At 34.0% G+C, this 15,908-nt stretch overlaps 2 protein-coding genes and 1 long non-coding RNA gene across 3 annotated transcripts in view; 2 read left to right on the top strand and 1 right to left on the bottom strand.

The window, feature by feature from the left end:
• The first annotated feature begins 4,117 nt into the window (after window positions 1-4,117).
• LOC141350286 (polymeric immunoglobulin receptor-like) lies at window positions 4,118-7,448 on the top strand. Its single transcript, XM_073855369.1, has 5 exons — window positions 4,118-4,420; window positions 6,213-6,524; window positions 6,777-7,088; window positions 7,248-7,361; window positions 7,444-7,448. Exons 1-5 carry the CDS (start codon window positions 4,372-4,374, stop codon window positions 7,446-7,448), a joined length of 792 nt encoding a protein of 263 aa, XP_073711470.1. The 5' UTR covers window positions 4,118-4,371.
• A 206-nt stretch (window positions 7,449-7,654) lies between these two features.
• Window positions 7,655-8,574, top strand: LOC141350567 (uncharacterized). The gene is made up of 3 exons (XR_012358635.1): window positions 7,655-7,746; window positions 7,830-7,894; window positions 7,980-8,574. It is a non-coding gene; the product is annotated as an uncharacterized lncRNA (long non-coding RNA).
• A 994-nt stretch (window positions 8,575-9,568) lies between these two features.
• sh3rf1 (SH3 domain containing ring finger 1) overlaps window positions 9,569-15,908 on the bottom strand; it is a 49,878-nt gene continuing 43,538 nt past the window's right edge. Inside the window, exons 7-12 of the mRNA XM_055185431.2 lie at window positions 15,563-15,693; window positions 14,613-14,783; window positions 13,412-13,689; window positions 11,881-12,209; window positions 10,980-11,326; window positions 9,569-10,458 (exon numbers count right to left, since the gene is read on the bottom strand). Of these exons, the coding sequence (XP_055041406.2) occupies window positions 10,290-10,458; window positions 10,980-11,326; window positions 11,881-12,209; window positions 13,412-13,689; window positions 14,613-14,783; window positions 15,563-15,693 (1,425 nt within the window). The 3' untranslated portion in view covers window positions 9,569-10,289. The remainder of the gene's footprint in view (window positions 10,459-10,979; window positions 11,327-11,880; window positions 12,210-13,411; window positions 13,690-14,612; window positions 14,784-15,562; window positions 15,694-15,908) is intronic.

Here is a 15,908-nt window from a genome sequence, read left to right as displayed (position 1 = left end):
AACATTAAAAAGCATCAGAATTAACACAATACTGTGTTCTACCTTGCACAATGTGTGATTTCAACATAAGAATTTATAATTGTAAATTTTATCTCATTTTCAGCTGAAATTCTCATTACCCCAATGTGTCCGGCTGTGTTTGAACATGCGTTATGTTGTAATTTAATCAAATTAACACAAAAATATTAAGAAAAAAAATAAATGGATGTTTTGCTAGACTACTTTAGATGACAGAAAAAATATTTACTGAATATTCATGTATAATAATAATGAAGAAAAATTAGGAAAATGATGTGTCCATGCCTGATGTTCTCATCCTCCGCAACACTTTTTGAGAACAGTTTAAGCACACATACAGAATTTTAATAAAGTTTGATTTTGAGTGACCAAGCACATGGACCAGTTACTTCAAGATGGCTACCAGGTAAGATCATTTTTTTACAGTTAATTTGAAATATTGTCTTGTCAGAATGCTTACACGACATTTTGATTATCATTACCGCAACAGATGCTTATTAAATGTTAATTTAATTAATAGAAGCATAATACTTTGATTTTAAATGCATGTGCAGAATCTCCAAATTATGTTCTTTCAGGTTTGTCATGTCATTTTGAAAATATGTCAGTGTTGATTTTTTCTGACTGTTGCGGTAATGAGATTTTTTAGGACTAATTTTTTTAATTATGTTACAAAAAGTGTTAAATGATAAGTAAAAGTTTTTAACCTCTTAAACCCTGAGGACCCAGTCCCGGGTACAAAATTTCGTATTTTGACTCAAATAAAATATTCTTTTAATCTTTAATGGTCCATCATGGACCCCAGTAACACATATGAGATACTGTTTGAAAGCTTAGACTCTCTACTTTCTCCAGATATGCATCACTTTGAGAAATCTTTTACTGTAAGAAAGTTATTTACACTTAATTTACACTATCACCCCCCCCCCATAATTTTTTATATGATTTAATATTCACATATTTCATATTTTTCAAGTATGACAAACATGGGCAAGTCTTATATCAAATGAAAGCTCTCATTCTCAGGAATAAGGCTACAGTGTTATTTTTGTTCTATTATCAACACATATCCAACAATAGTTGAATGAATAATAAGGTAAAAAATCGTCTTTTGTAAACATATGGGAAACTTGAGTGTGAACTGCCTTAGATAGCACAGATAGCCACAAATGATACATCATCTTTTCTCTTAGGTCCTACTCTAAAAAATGAGTCCATTCACAGCATTTTCTTAGGTTGTGTGCATGAATAATCCCTTGTTATTTATTATATGTCCAAAACAAAAAATTAATATTTATATGAAAAATGTATTTTCGGACACTTCAGTAAAATAAGAATATCTTTTGAATGCGACATGCTTAAGAGTTCATTCTTTTTTTGGGTGTTTACTGTCTGCTGCTGGTAACAACCAGAACCGTCTGCAGTCTGCTAGAGCACCCAGAACCAGAGTTATACACTATCAGAGGCAGTATTTACAACATATAAAAAGAAAATTTGGTGTTTCATCATATGAAAAACAACATAAATAACACTATTTGTCACAAACAGTAGCTTTTTCTGTAACTTCAAAGGGTTTTCTTTAAAATGATATAAAGCAATTGCATTTATTCCACTGTATGTGGTTATGGGAGCACTTCAAATGTTTTTAGGCAGAAATTGTATACAAAAAGGGTATTATTCCTCCCATCAGTTGGAGTAAAATAACTTTTGCATAGATTATGATAGAGAAAAAAATATTTTTTCCTCTGTAAGCTGGCAATTGCTGGAATCAAACAAAACTGTCTGCAGGGAGCTGAGGCACTCAGGGCCAGAGTTATACACTTTTAAATAAAAACTTTAGAAAAAAAACATCAAAAAGCGCCTATTTATTTTTGTGTTTATTAGAGGACTGACATCACATACAACCATGTTTAGCACTTTCAACAGTGTTTTATGTAATTTCAAAGGGTTTCCTGTAAAATGATACCAAACATTTGTATGTAAACCTCTGCATGTGGGTATGGGAAGCTTTTGAAATTGGGTAGGCCAAATCCAGGCGAAAATCTTAAATTAATGTTCCCATTTACTCCAGACTTTGTTTTTCAATGTCTGGTGGGAAAAAAGTAAATTTAAGCAATTTTTACATTTTCATGTCAACAAATGTCTCCTTTTATGGGCAATTTGTCTATATGTCGACTAATGGATGTCTAAACATTTTGAGATTGTTTTGTATCCTTTTATAGCCTTAACGAATGCAACAACTCTTGATCAGAAGTCTTTAGAGAGCTCATTCTTGCGAGGCATGGTTCATAAGAGTTGACACTTCTTAAGGACAGCAATCTTAAAGGTCCTGTTTTTCCTGCAGCTATGATTGAAATATAGCGTGTTCATGTTTCCTGTGTGAAAAGTATTTTTGACACAATTGACTTATCTCCATAGCGCTGCCCTTGCAAAAATTAACCATGTTTTTACTACAGTTAGACCAAAAAACCATGGTTACTGTAGCAAAACCATGGTAACCACAAAATAACCATGGTTTGACAACCAAACCATAGATAAACCATGGTTTGTGTAGTAAAACCATTGTTTTGCTGATAGTAATCAATACACCAAAAAAAAAACATGGTTACTACACTTTTACTACAATAAAACCATGGTTAATTTTCTTAAGGGTGTTTTCACTGTCCTAAAAATGGGCTAAAGTTTGTTTAGTGTGTTGTGATTCGATAGCAGCTTAGCTTAGCAGAGCTGTTTAAGATTAGCTGGCGACTAAGGATTCCTATGGGCGGAAGATAGTTAGAAAGAAAATATATCACCTTGCTGTGAACTTTGAGCTTTATCATTTTACAGGTATTATTTATGCTATTATACACACTAACTAATGTGTGAAATATGTGATTTTAGTAGTTGAAAAAGGACAAGTGAATATAAATCATAGTTGTTTTTAATGTAGGAACACCTTTACAATTAAAGTGCAATAACACAAAAAAAACATTACAAAGCTTTTTATAAGTAAGAAACATTTATGGAATTATTAAATTATATGAGCATATAATGAGATGAGTGCCATGGCTATATAGACCGTTTCAGCAGTAACAACATAAACAAGCAGCTGCAGCTTCCGGTAAACTCCGCTAAGAATAAATAACAACAAAGTTCTTTAAACGTAATTTATTTATAACAAGCACAAAAACAACCCATAGATTACCTAGGAAACCAAAACATTTGTTATTTTCGATGAGGCATTTGTTCAAGAGATCAGTTTAGCAACTAGTCAGACCATTAAAAAAACGAAACCGGAAGTAAGGTTCGGATCCAGACGTGTATCACGTGCTTCCAATAAAACCGTCTATACTTCTATCTTTTACACGTTTATCGTCTTCTTTCTAGCTTCATTGATGTACCTGATGTCTGAATAAATGTGTAACAGTGATCTCATCTCTGTGGTTTTTATTCTTAAGAAATGTTAGGTTCTCATTATAAATGTAATAGTTTTGTATTGCATCTTGTGTTTGGGTCATGTCTTTTATTTGGAATCATGCAGTATTTTGTAACTAATGTTGTGTTATTTCCTCTTGTCTTGTTTTCATGGGTATTGTAGTTCGCCCTAGTGTTTCCAGAATGTGTCAAAAACATCTTATCTAAAAACAATTATGCCACTTTTTAAGGCCAACATCATGTACGTTTGAATGCAACAGCCAAAAAAAGGTTAACTAGTGTACTTAAAAATATTTTTAAAAAAAAGGTGCAAAAAGACCAGTGTGGATGTATTAGCTAAATCTCTTCTTGAAATGTTTATTCAATGCTTTTATTTGCCACAATAATGTATTTTTTTACACTTAACTGCATTTTGGGCTTTTATATTATCTTCAAATATTGATGTTTGTGATTAACTGTGATTAATGCGATAGATTTATTATATGATCTTTTGTGAAATCTATTCTTGTTTTGTTGATGGCTTTATTTAAAAAGTCACTAATGTAACCACCATGTTTTTCACCATATAATAAAATAAAGGATTACATTCATTGTTTTTAGATGTAAAACAATTATTGAATTCATCATTACACACAAGTTAAAAGGCCCAGAAATCACAGATCATATTTATATTTCACATTCATTCATTACTGGAAGAACGATTGAATACTTTTATCTTGTGTCACTCAAGCAGCTCAAAATAATCTTGTTTCTGTGGTTTCAACAGTGAGCTATTTGACAATGACATACAAGTATAGGAAATAAACTGTGTAAGGAAATTAAAAGAGGAAGTTGGGTTTTTAAAAACAAACAGCTTACTGGAATCACAGAATAAGATCACTGTTAGCATCTCTTCATTACTCTCAGAGTTTAAACTGAGTGAGGATTAATAAAACAATGAGGGACTGTTTATATATTTCTCTCTTTATGCTTCACATCAGTGCAGGTGAGCTGAAAACTACACCAAACCTTTTTAAGAAAAAAGTCAGATTAATGTTACATTACTCATTTTTAAGATGTAATTTAAGTTTTCAAAATGATATCTTACAATTCACATCAAAGTTTGCAAACAAAACCGATCATGTTTCAACGATGAATATCAAAGATGTTTATAGTGTTCTTGAGTAAACTATATAGTTTATAGTACACTGTTTAGTTTATAAGACAAGCACAATAATATACACAATAATACACAATCTGTACTGTAAAATACTTACAAGATGTTGGTTTAACTTCCTGATAAGACATTCACATGTCTTGATGTTGATATGGTTTGTGTTTTTGTTTGGTTGAGCACAATGTATTTGTATAATAATCTTCATTCTGACTGTTCAATAAGTGTTTCAATAAGACACATTTACTTGCACTATGACAATGGAAGATAATAATGTATTGAGAATTTTGGTAAATTAGGCCCTCAACCTAATAACAGATTAAAGACAGAACATCTTCAAGTAAACATAAATCAAAGCTAATAGTAATACCAGTAATGTGGTAGTTAGTTTTATGACAATAAGAAGAAAGGTTTAGATAAACTAGTGAGAAGCAACACTCGGTTGAATAGATAATATCTGATAAGTATGACATAATGCAAAACATACACTAAACATTAACTCAGTTAAACAAATATACTCTGAATATTGCAAAACTATTTATTAAACATCATGTCCATCATGTTTCATAGGAACACTTTTTTTTAGATATTTTAGAAAATGTTCTTGCTCTTCTAAGCTTTATAACGATTGAACAGTAGATGGAGATGGTGTTCTACTTCCTTCAAGCCCAAAGAATGTGCATCCATCCTTCAGAAAAGTAATCCACACGGCTCCAAGGGGATAAATAAAGACCTTCTGAGGGTAATCGATGGGATTTTGTAAGAGAAATATCCACATTTAAAACTTTAAAAAACGAAAATAACAAGCTTCCATCAGAGGTCAATGTGTATTATGTGTACCGTATGATGCATAAGATCTACTGAGAATAGACTCTCGCTTAAATATCAATAAATATCAATATCGTCTATATCCTCTTGTCTTATATCGATATCCTCCACCACTTCCTTTAAAATCCTCAATTAACTTGTGAGTGGCTTTGTTGTTTTGCTTCCTGCTCTGTGCTGCCACTCTCTGCCTTCATCCTAAGTCAAAGTATCAATGCAGTAGAGTCCAAGATTGTGTTGTTACCAGAATATAGTTATTTTTGTTTGTCAAGTTTTAAATATAAATATTTATTTTACAAAATCCCATTGACTACCTCAAAAGTTTTGTATTTATCTCCGTGGAGCCATTGTAAATTACTTTTGTGAAGGATTGATGCACATTCTTTGGGCTTGCATGAAGCAGATCACTGTCTACTGTTCAACCTTTATAACGCTTGGAAGCTAAAATAACAGAAAATGTGTTTGTCTAAGAGATCTCGGATGGCTTGAGGGTGAGTAAACCATGAGGTAATTTTCATTTTTGGGTAAACTATCCCTTTAAGTCACAATTTTGATGTGCTGGACTAACTCTGTAAATGTTATTGAACTCAAGTTAATCAACCTACATTTACTGTAAGTCTGTATATCTGAGATATTTTAGATTTACTTAAAAAATATTCTTCATGTTTAATTCATTTTCAGTAAGGTAATCATTTTACAATCTGAACAGATTTCAGATCTCAGCAATTGTATTTGTTATGATTGTATGTTTCAATCTAAAACATTCATTTGAAAGCTGATTTAACTCTCTTGTTTACAGGTTGTAATCTTTCAAATGAAGGGCAGAGAATAGATGTAACAGGATACACAGGTGGTTCAGTCCTGTTGCCCTGCTCCTGTGATGACCCAAAGTCTACAGTTAACACATTTACATGGGAGACTGTAAACGGGTGGAAGAATGTATTTGAATATGAGAAATTCAGAGGCAGACTTGAGCTGTTTAATAAAACATCTCCAGCAAATCTGTCTCTTCTTATTTCTGACCTCAGAGAGGAAGATGAAGGGAACTATAGATGTACTGGACCACACAGATCATCACACAGTTTTACAGATGTTTCCTTAACAGTTACAGGTAAATGAATGATTCTTCTTAAACTCTCACAAAAAAGATAAAAATATTATTTAGAATGTAGAAAAATAAAATGGGACTTACTTTTTGTCCATTTTCATGTAATGGAAAAACAGACATAGCTTGAACTTGTATTTATAGCTTGTAGTCTTATGATTGAATCCCACCTAGAAATCTGTTGATCTTTAAATATTCTGTGCTTTATGTTTTACAACTGTTGTTAAATGTTTAAATAATCAATTTTCATGTTCACAGGATGTGATTTGAATCGGCGGACACACACAGTTTATGTGACTGGATATTTAGGAGAGTCTGTAGTTCTGCCCTGCTCCTGTACTGAACCACTGGCTAAACCTGACCTGATATGGAGGTTTTATATAAAAAGAAATTATGAAGAAATTTACCCATCTGAACACATTGAGAGGTACAAGAACAGACGTAAACTGTTAAATCAAACTAATCCAGGAAATCTCTCTCTACATCTCTCATCACTGACCAAAGAAGACAAAGGAGACTATCAGTGTTCTGTGTCTAAAAGGTTTATCTTCATCAGACTTCATGTTGAAGGTATATTTTATCTTCTGTGTGTTGTTACTTTAACAACATTATTATTTGTTTTGTTTGAGAAATTTAAACTGTTAAAAAAACTAAGGTAAAGTTGAATGACAGATGCTCTGCTGTGTTACAGTGTTGTATATTCACTTACAATGATTTTACTCTTAACAGAGAAACCACAGGTCCATACAATCTATTCATCAACACATCAACCTTCACAACAAACACATGAGCTTATAACAACTCAACAACCAGAAGACAGAATAACACATGACATGCCTCTGGGTAAGTCATTGACGTTTTTGCTTTACAAAAATCAGTTAAACGTCTTTCTCCAAACATCTTTCAAATGTTTTTGTTTTGGTAGCATGAAATAGTATACTCAATCTAAAGTGGTTTGAAACCATTTTATCATGCATATACTCTGATATTATATCAGTTGTAAAACTAATGTGAAACATTTGTAAATTAGCCTCATACACAGGCCTGTAGAAATGACCTAGTAAAGACGGGTGACTGTTCGTGATACGTTCACATATTTTTGTACATATATTGTGTATCAGTACTTATTTCTATGTTTATTTCTTCACAGATTATGTTATTTTAATGGTTGTATTTGCCTCAGTACTGTTACTGGCATTACTGGCATTTATCTTTTTGAGATACAAAGGTACACACACATCCTTAGCACCTTAGCATGTTTACTGATTAAACTGATGTTTGTATTGCTTGTTGAGATGTCTTATTTTGTAGGAGGTAAAAATAAGAAGGTGGTAACCAGTGAAGCTCCAAAACTATTAAGAGAACCAGAGAATGAGGTGAACACTTACACTATAATTAATGATAATGACGTGTGCATGTGTATACAAGTACTAACACACTGCTCTTTATCTCTCTTATAAGGATGAAGTTGAATATTCTTCAGTATTTCATGTAAAAACAGCATCCACACCATCTGCCATAGAGAAAGATGTAGAGTACACGGAGTATGCCAGTATCAATGTAAAATGAACTTCATACATTTAATTTTCGAATTCAGGCCTTACATTTGAAACATGTTTATAATCTAGATTATGACCTTGCATGTTGCAAGCGAACTCTTATAACATGTAGCTTTTCAACAATGTCAGCCATTACAATACGGGTAATTTGAAGCTGGAGTCAGATAGAAATGTACAGTCAATTATAGCGTGTGTTTTAAAAAAATATTTTAAGAAATGACTAATGGAAGCAGATGTGTTGCAAGTGCTTTTTAATAACCATGTGCTGTATTTCTGTATGTGAGGGTGACTGTGGCTTCCTATGGTTCTTGACATTGCAGAATGAAAGATGAGCGATAAATATCATGAACTGAGAAGAGCTAGAAATAGGATAAATTTTCTGCATCTTCAGCTTTTTAACTTTTTAACAACAAAACTTGCCACAACAAAGATTGCATTTATTTGAACAATAATTCAATAAATGAAAAGTTTCCAAAACAAATTTTATAAAAGTTATTACTTTATTTCATACCCCTCATAACTAACAAGAGTTTTAATGAAGTAACTGTGATCAGATTTTGTTCTGTTGTGTGACTACTATCCAATCTAAAATGAGCAAGAGCTTTGTCTGAAATCATCCGGTGAAATCAGTTAAAATGTTAAATATGATTTTAAGTTGCTTTTCCAATCAGATTTCAGTGTTAAAACCTTATAATCATCACCTGTTTCACTGAAACCTGGCTGGTTTGTTAAATGTCAGTAAATCATCCAATGAAGGCCATCAAAATAACTCAATTGAAAAAAAAATAAAACTGCGAAAATAGGAAAAAGAAATTTAAGATGGGGCATAAATGACATCTTTAAAAAAATCAAACATAAATTGTGCTTTCAAAATAAAATAAAACATGTTATCTACTGTATAAAGAATAGAAATACACAAACATCATCTTTTCAAGCTTTCAAAACAAAATATCACATAAAAAACTAAAGTACAGCAGACAATACCAGAACAGACTCGACTTAAAGAGAAATCAATGTTTATGAAGCTATCTCAGTCAGAAACCACGTGTAAGATGGATTAAATCTGAAATAATAACTTTTGTAAAATCAGTAAACTGCAATGGTAAAGGCTACCATCCATAATGTGTGCATAATAGTAATAATCTGTAAATATGATGCAGGGGCCTACAGGTCAGATGTGTCTCCATGTGTGAGATAGTAAAAAACTGAAGCAGTTGTTAAAGCCAGAGATGAAACAAACACATGCACACAAGCATAATAGTATAATCACTTTAAGAAAATGTCTGTCTCTGTGCTTTTATTATGGAGGCTTGTATCTGTTACTCAACTCTGGGCTTTTTAACACTTCCCAAAACATCCATCTGACCCAATATCTTAGTGAAATAAAGGACTATTAGTAATATTGACTTAAAATGTCCAATTAGTTACACATCATCTATCATTCCCTTATTTTAGAAGCACATACAGCCACACTTATTTTCTTTTAATTGCCATAATCACCCTTTATTTGCATTTCTGATGATGACAACCAATCAGAATTTGAGACTACAAGCCAATTATACTTTATTAGACAAACACTACTGTGGAAAACCTCAAGTTCTCTTATTAATGATTACAGGTTAAAAAAATCACATGATCATGAAGTGTATCGTGTTATTAGTCTCTACAGGAATTTGACCTATAAGTTGACCTAAACCTCCCCAAAAAGCTGTTTGTACTTAATAAAAATAAGTTAAATTCATGTATTTCTAATGAAGAAAATTCATATTGTTCTCATGACTCAGATCAGGTTTGTTTGCGTATATTTACAGTAAAGTGAGACAGTACAAGGCACACATTAAACCTCTTTGAAATGTTACAGATGCATAAATTAACAAATCCTATCACAACATACTCTACTGTGCTAGAAATAGGGTGCCTAGTGCTAACCGTTAACCTCCACTGCTTCCATGTGTTTCACCAAAATGTTTATTGACTGAAACACCAGGATCTGCTGAGGTGGATATAGTATATAAACTGTAGCAAAATCCATGCATCTGATGACCCTCATCATTTGTGAACTCCATCACAGTCAGATCGCGTGTAGTCATGTGACCACTCATACAGTCCTGTTGTCTCTTTTGTAGAGCTGTTGGTAAGACTGAAATTCAGTGTTGCTATTTTCTACCATCGTTTATTTGTCTAAATGTTCAGTTTTTAGAGTCAATGTGCGTTAGATGCTGTCAACAAAGCTGCCGGGAAACAGGCCGGTTCTCCCGTTCCTCTGTAATGTTCCTTTAAACCAGCCGTCCTCTCGCTTTCTGTGCACAAATACAATATCTCCCTCTTTCAGTTCCAGCTCTGCTTCACTTTGGGGAGGATAGGACACCACCACACGGTACCTTTTAAGACAAAAAAGAAATTAAGGTTTAAATAGTTGGCAAATGTATTTGATTTATTAAGAAACCAAATTAATTGAATTCCCTACAAGTAAATGATGACTGCCTAAAATGAAGTGTATAAGGAATAATGTTCAGTGTTGGGGTTAACGCATTACAAGTAACCTGCATTACGTAATAATATTACTTTTAAATTACTTTTGAGTAAAGTAACGCATTACTTTTTAAATGTACACATTAATATTTGAGGTAATGCAAGTTACTTTTTTAGTTTGATTAATTTGATTAAAAAAACTATGTACTGAATTAAACTGAACGTAGTTACATTATGCAAAGATTTCAAACCTAAGCCAAGAAAAAGTAACGCAAAAGTAACTAAAAAGTAATGTAAGCATTACTTTCCATGAAAAGTAACTAAGTAACGTAATTAGTTACTTTTTTTGGGAGTAACTTAAAATTGTAATGCATTACTTTTAAAAGTAACTTTCCCCAACACTGATACTGTTTGGCAGGTATTACTGTACCGTTCACACACGATTGGTCGTCCGTCATGATGCACTGAAAGGAGTGAAGAGCACGGTTGTCGTGGCGGTGGGGCAATTGGGGCAGTGTTGTCCTGTGAGTTGCTTCTATGTGATGCTGCGTCTGTGCTGGATGATGAAGATGCAGAAAGTTCAGATTCGACTCCAACACGACCATTGTTTCCGACTGCATTGACCGCTGAACTAGGCTGAACCATTTCCGATCCAGTAGCACCCTGAGGCATCTCCATGGCAACAGTCTGCTCCGCCTCCAGTGTAGGAGAAGATGGAGGAGATGGGCGGACTTTCTTTTTATTAGACAACAGTTTCAGCAAGCCTTTTTTCTCCCGCTGAAAAGACATTTGATTATTTAGAAATGGCGTGTGAGGGCAAAAAGTCATTTTTTGTTCAACCATATAATTATAATCAAAACATCACAGACTCTCTGAAGATTATAAACTGTCAACGAGGGCACAATCAATAGAAATTACAGTAAATGACATTTCATAACACAACCACATCAAACTTACTTTAATACTTGTGCCTATTCAATCTCATTTCCAAACAGATTTCATGTAGATTTTCGAAAACAAACATGCATCCAAAAATACACCCATGAAGTTTTGGAAAGAGAATGATTTATGGAAACGACCCATTTAAAGAGCTGAAAGTAAACTATACTGTGTGTAAGAGCTGTCCCAGCACACAAAACCACAGAAAACAACATTCAGGATTGTGTCCTCTGGGTTTACAGAACGATTTAAATCATAGAAAATGTATGATTTAAGTTCTGTATCAGCAAACACACAATTACAGAACAGGAAAAGACTTATAACACCCTTACTGTTTAAAACTCTTGCAGAAGTGAAACTTAACCACTTTAGCTCAACAGTGTCAGCCTCACCTTGCAGTCTTTATCCAGTCTACAAGCAACACTATGATTTGAGCCTGCAGAAAGAGACTTTGTGCTGCCGGGAGTCGCAGAAAGTGCCACCACAGTGACGGGTCTCATGACATCACTGTCTAGAGAAGCAGCACTAACATTGGGCGGGGTCAGGGAGGAGGCTGCGCAGCCCATAGCCACGCCCATTCTGCTAGATGAAGATCCGGGGCTGGAGCCAAGAACAGGTGATGGCTGGAGACACACAGCTGAGTTGGGATGGTAGCCCACAGAGTTATGAGATTGGATGGGCGTCACTGCTGCAGTAGGGCGATCCTGACTATGACACACAGCTGGTGGAAAAAGAATATAGATAAAAGTTTGGTGGTATACAAAGTTAGGATCATTTTAGGATTATTTGGCACATTTTTGTTGGCATGAGGGTCAATGTGAAGTAAATTATTTTAATTTTAATTCTTTCATTTTGAAGGAATATTTAGGGGAAAATTGCAAAAAAGTCAATGTGGTGTAACTGGTCTGTGTCACTTTGTGTAACTATTTTTTTAAATGAAAATATAAATATATTCATAAAAAATGTGGAATAAAATATAATCATCTAGTTTAGTGTAATATGATTTTTTTAACATACATTTTTACATCATTTGTCAAAGATTATTTAGAAAACAGAGCTGTTTTCAGCATATGTTAGGACAAATTTTACAAAAACGCATTAAAATGTACATTTGGAATTAACTAATAAAATTACATTTTAAAATGTTTTTTTTTTTTTTTTATGATTACATTTACATGGCATCAAGGTGGATAAAATATTTTTTTTTCTCATTCTTTGGCGAAATTAGTGGTTACACCATTTGACATTTTCAGGTCCATTCAGTCTTAAAGGGATAGTTCCCCCAAAAATGAAAATTCTGTCATAATTTATTCACCCTCATGTTGTATAAATTTCGTTGTTCTGATGAACACAATGGAAGATATTCCAAGAAATGTTTGCTACCAAACCATTTGGGGACCCCATTCACTTCCATAGTAGGAAAAAAATAATACTATGGAAGTAAATGGGGTCCACGAAACGATTTGGTTACAAACATTTATTAAAATATCTTCCTCTGTGATCTTCAAAACGACTACATTTATACAGGTTTGTAACAACATGAGAGTGAGTAAATGATCACAGATTTTTTATTTTTGGGTGAACTTTCCCTTTAACTTTCAGAGAAATGGTGCAAATGTAATTTTTTATTGCATAAAATTAACATAAATACACTATGTGCATTGAAATAAACCTGATGTGTGCATTTCAAGTTTTTTTTTAAGATTTTTGAATTTCTCATCTTAACCCATAAACTTATATTAACATATATTTCAAGTAAATGTATTATCTTCAATTCAACCGTGTATTTTATGCAAACTAATGTAAAAAGATTCTGGAAACCGGACTAATAAATTATTTCAGGACCATAAGCCATAGGTAATGTTTGTACCAAAGCACAAAGCGGTATTTGTTATTTTTTAAAGGGAGTCTCTTTTTGTATACCTGTCCGGACGACACTGCGTGCTTGATTGACGGTCATCTGTGATGTCACATGCATAAGCACTTTAGGGGTCTGTCCAGTGGGTATATGTGCGGCTGTTACTATAGCAGCAGGCAGCGAGCACGATGGAGCTGGATTTTGGCAAACGGGGAGCGGTTTGCTGGGGTCCCCATTCCCTAGGCCAGCCCCAATGGGAGCAGGGGAGGGGCTAACAATCGTGACACCACGCCCAGTCTGAGAGCACAGGGTCAGAGGAACTTTTGGCTGACTGTTACCGGTCCTGCAGCAGAGGAGAGATACAGTAATGTGAGGTTAACTCATTTTAAAATCTCACCCTGCAGCTTACAACAGATTATAGTAAATCTGCAAACATAAAAAAACATATTGCTTTACCCAGCTATATTTCTTTGTTGCTGGCAAAAATACTCTTAAAATAATTGTCTACACAAGTAAGAGTTGCATCAGGTTGATTTGGAAAAGTGTTGCTTAACTTTTTGTAATTCTTATATCTTCCACAAGGGAGTGTTGTGTCTACAGGAATGCTTCAGGTTCAGTACAAGTACAGCTCTATGGACAGCATTCATAAACAATTCTGACACTTCCCTTTCTTTGCATTTACACAAAGTACACAAGCAAATGTGTTAGATTATATTTCTGCGTTTGGCAGAAATGCACCCCGTTTTGAAACTACAGCCACAAGAATTAAACATTTTAAATGTTGATATAAGATAAAAATATGATAGATTAACAAAGAACTGGCCAGGAAGTCATTCCGAGTAAGGTCTTTCACAATATCTACTTAAGATAAACGGAAAAGCATGTGACTCAATAATGTGTTTTTTGTTTTTACCAGATTAAAAGTAAGTTACAAAAAGTGCATTTCTCCTTGTTAACTCTTGTGTATCGCTGCAACTAATTCCATTGTAAGTGTATTACTCTAACCAAATGTTTATGAAGGAAGTATAAGAAATTATTTTCTGTGATAATAAATCAACCACAGCTACAATCTAGAACATTAAAAATTAAGTGTGCAAGCATCCAGCACAGATTTATCTAAAAGTGGAGACTTGTGTGTTTGTGTGAAGGTTATAGTCCAATGAAAAGCCAGAACACAATCTAATCTTTTCTTAGTTTAGCTTACTGGGTGTATATGTATGAGTGATAACATGTTCAAGTAAGTGATCATGTGTGTGCATATCATACCTGCTGACAGGACTCATGTAGTTTCCAGGAAACACTCCAATTTTGCCGGTGTGCATGGATGTTCCTTTAAACCAGCCGTCCTGACAGCGCTCCAGCACCAGAAACATCTCACCCTTCCTCAATTCTAACTCATCTTCCTTACGGGGCGTATATGGAAACATGGCCATATAACTGAGAGAGAATTAAAACTTAATTAACAAACAAACAAACGAATATACCAAAAACACATAAATGCACAATTTATTCTACATAAAGTATTACATCTATTAATGTGAAACAGCATTAGGTGCAATACCGCTAATCAAACAGGGGTGGGAGCTATTTATCCACCATAAACATAAACCCAACAAAATCTTTCCTCTGCATCGGTCAATAAAACAGGGCACTATGGATTGGCATAAAAACATTTCACTCTGGGCACAATGAGTGATCCTAACATAAATCAGGTGTGTTTAGTGCATAAGTTAATGGAGAAACAGGTTAAAGGTGAGGGTCAGTACTCATTTTAGTGCTTCAGACACAACCCTATTGGCCTAAAGCATAAAGAAATGACCTGTGACCCCTCACCTGTGTGTCCCGTCATGCGCAGCTGGAATGGTCTAACAGCACAGAGGTGAGTACGAGTTTAAGGGCTCTCGTGTGTGTGTGTGTGTGTGTGTGTATATCTTTTAATGCCTCCATGTTTTTAAATTGGATTAAAGATACTTTGTTTTTTTTTTAGATTTCTTCCAGCTATTTTGGGTTAGAAAGAACGAATAAATATAATAACCAAATATTTTTCTTTGAACATGAAGCAGTGTAATTGTTCATGTTTGTGTACGACAGGTTCCAGTTACACAGAATTAAGTATTATGGTGCAAACAGCAAAAAATATGATGTTCACGTATGTGGACGCACCAGGTCTTTGGAGGTTAAAAAGTGCGTGTGTTTTATGCTATGGTTGTACTCACACTGTAGGTCTTTGACGTCCACTCTGGTCACCTAAAGCGGGCAATGGTCTCTGTCCAGCATTCAATGCGGCTGCACCCACAGCTATGGACTGTGACTGAGGAGGAGGGGGTGGAGGAGGAGGAAGAGCATCCTGAAATATTTAAACACATTGTCACATAATATCAAAAAATAAAGCAAATTGCACACATGCAACAAACTACAATTGAAGTCAGTACCTTTAAAGGTGCAGTGTGTAATTTTTAGAAGGATCTCTTGACAGAAATGTAAAATAATATACAAAACTATATTATCAGAGGTGTATAAAGACCTTTCATAATGAACAGTTATGTTTTTATTACCACAGAA

The sequence above is a fragment of the Misgurnus anguillicaudatus genome, chromosome 18 (genome assembly GCF_027580225.2).
Source record: "Misgurnus anguillicaudatus chromosome 18, ASM2758022v2, whole genome shotgun sequence".
Lineage (NCBI taxonomy): Eukaryota > Metazoa > Chordata > Actinopteri > Cypriniformes > Cobitidae > Misgurnus > Misgurnus anguillicaudatus.
The sequence above is the reverse complement of the archived record's forward strand: the minus strand, read 5'-3'. Positions and strand labels throughout refer to the sequence as shown.

What these genes read in the sequence shown, in the direction of transcription:
- LOC141350286 (XM_073855369.1), top strand. Translation starts at nt 4,372, where the DNA reads ATGAGGGACTGTTTATATATTTCTCTCTTTATGCTTCACATCAGTGCA. An exon ending in TATGCTTCACATCAGTGCAG is followed by an intron (nt 4,421 to 6,212) that starts GTGAGCTGAAAA and finishes TCTTGTTTACAG; the next exon opens with GTTGTAATCTTTCAAATGAA. An exon ending in TGTTTCCTTAACAGTTACAG is followed by an intron (nt 6,525 to 6,776) that starts GTAAATGAATGA and finishes TCATGTTCACAG; the next exon opens with GATGTGATTTGAATCGGCGG.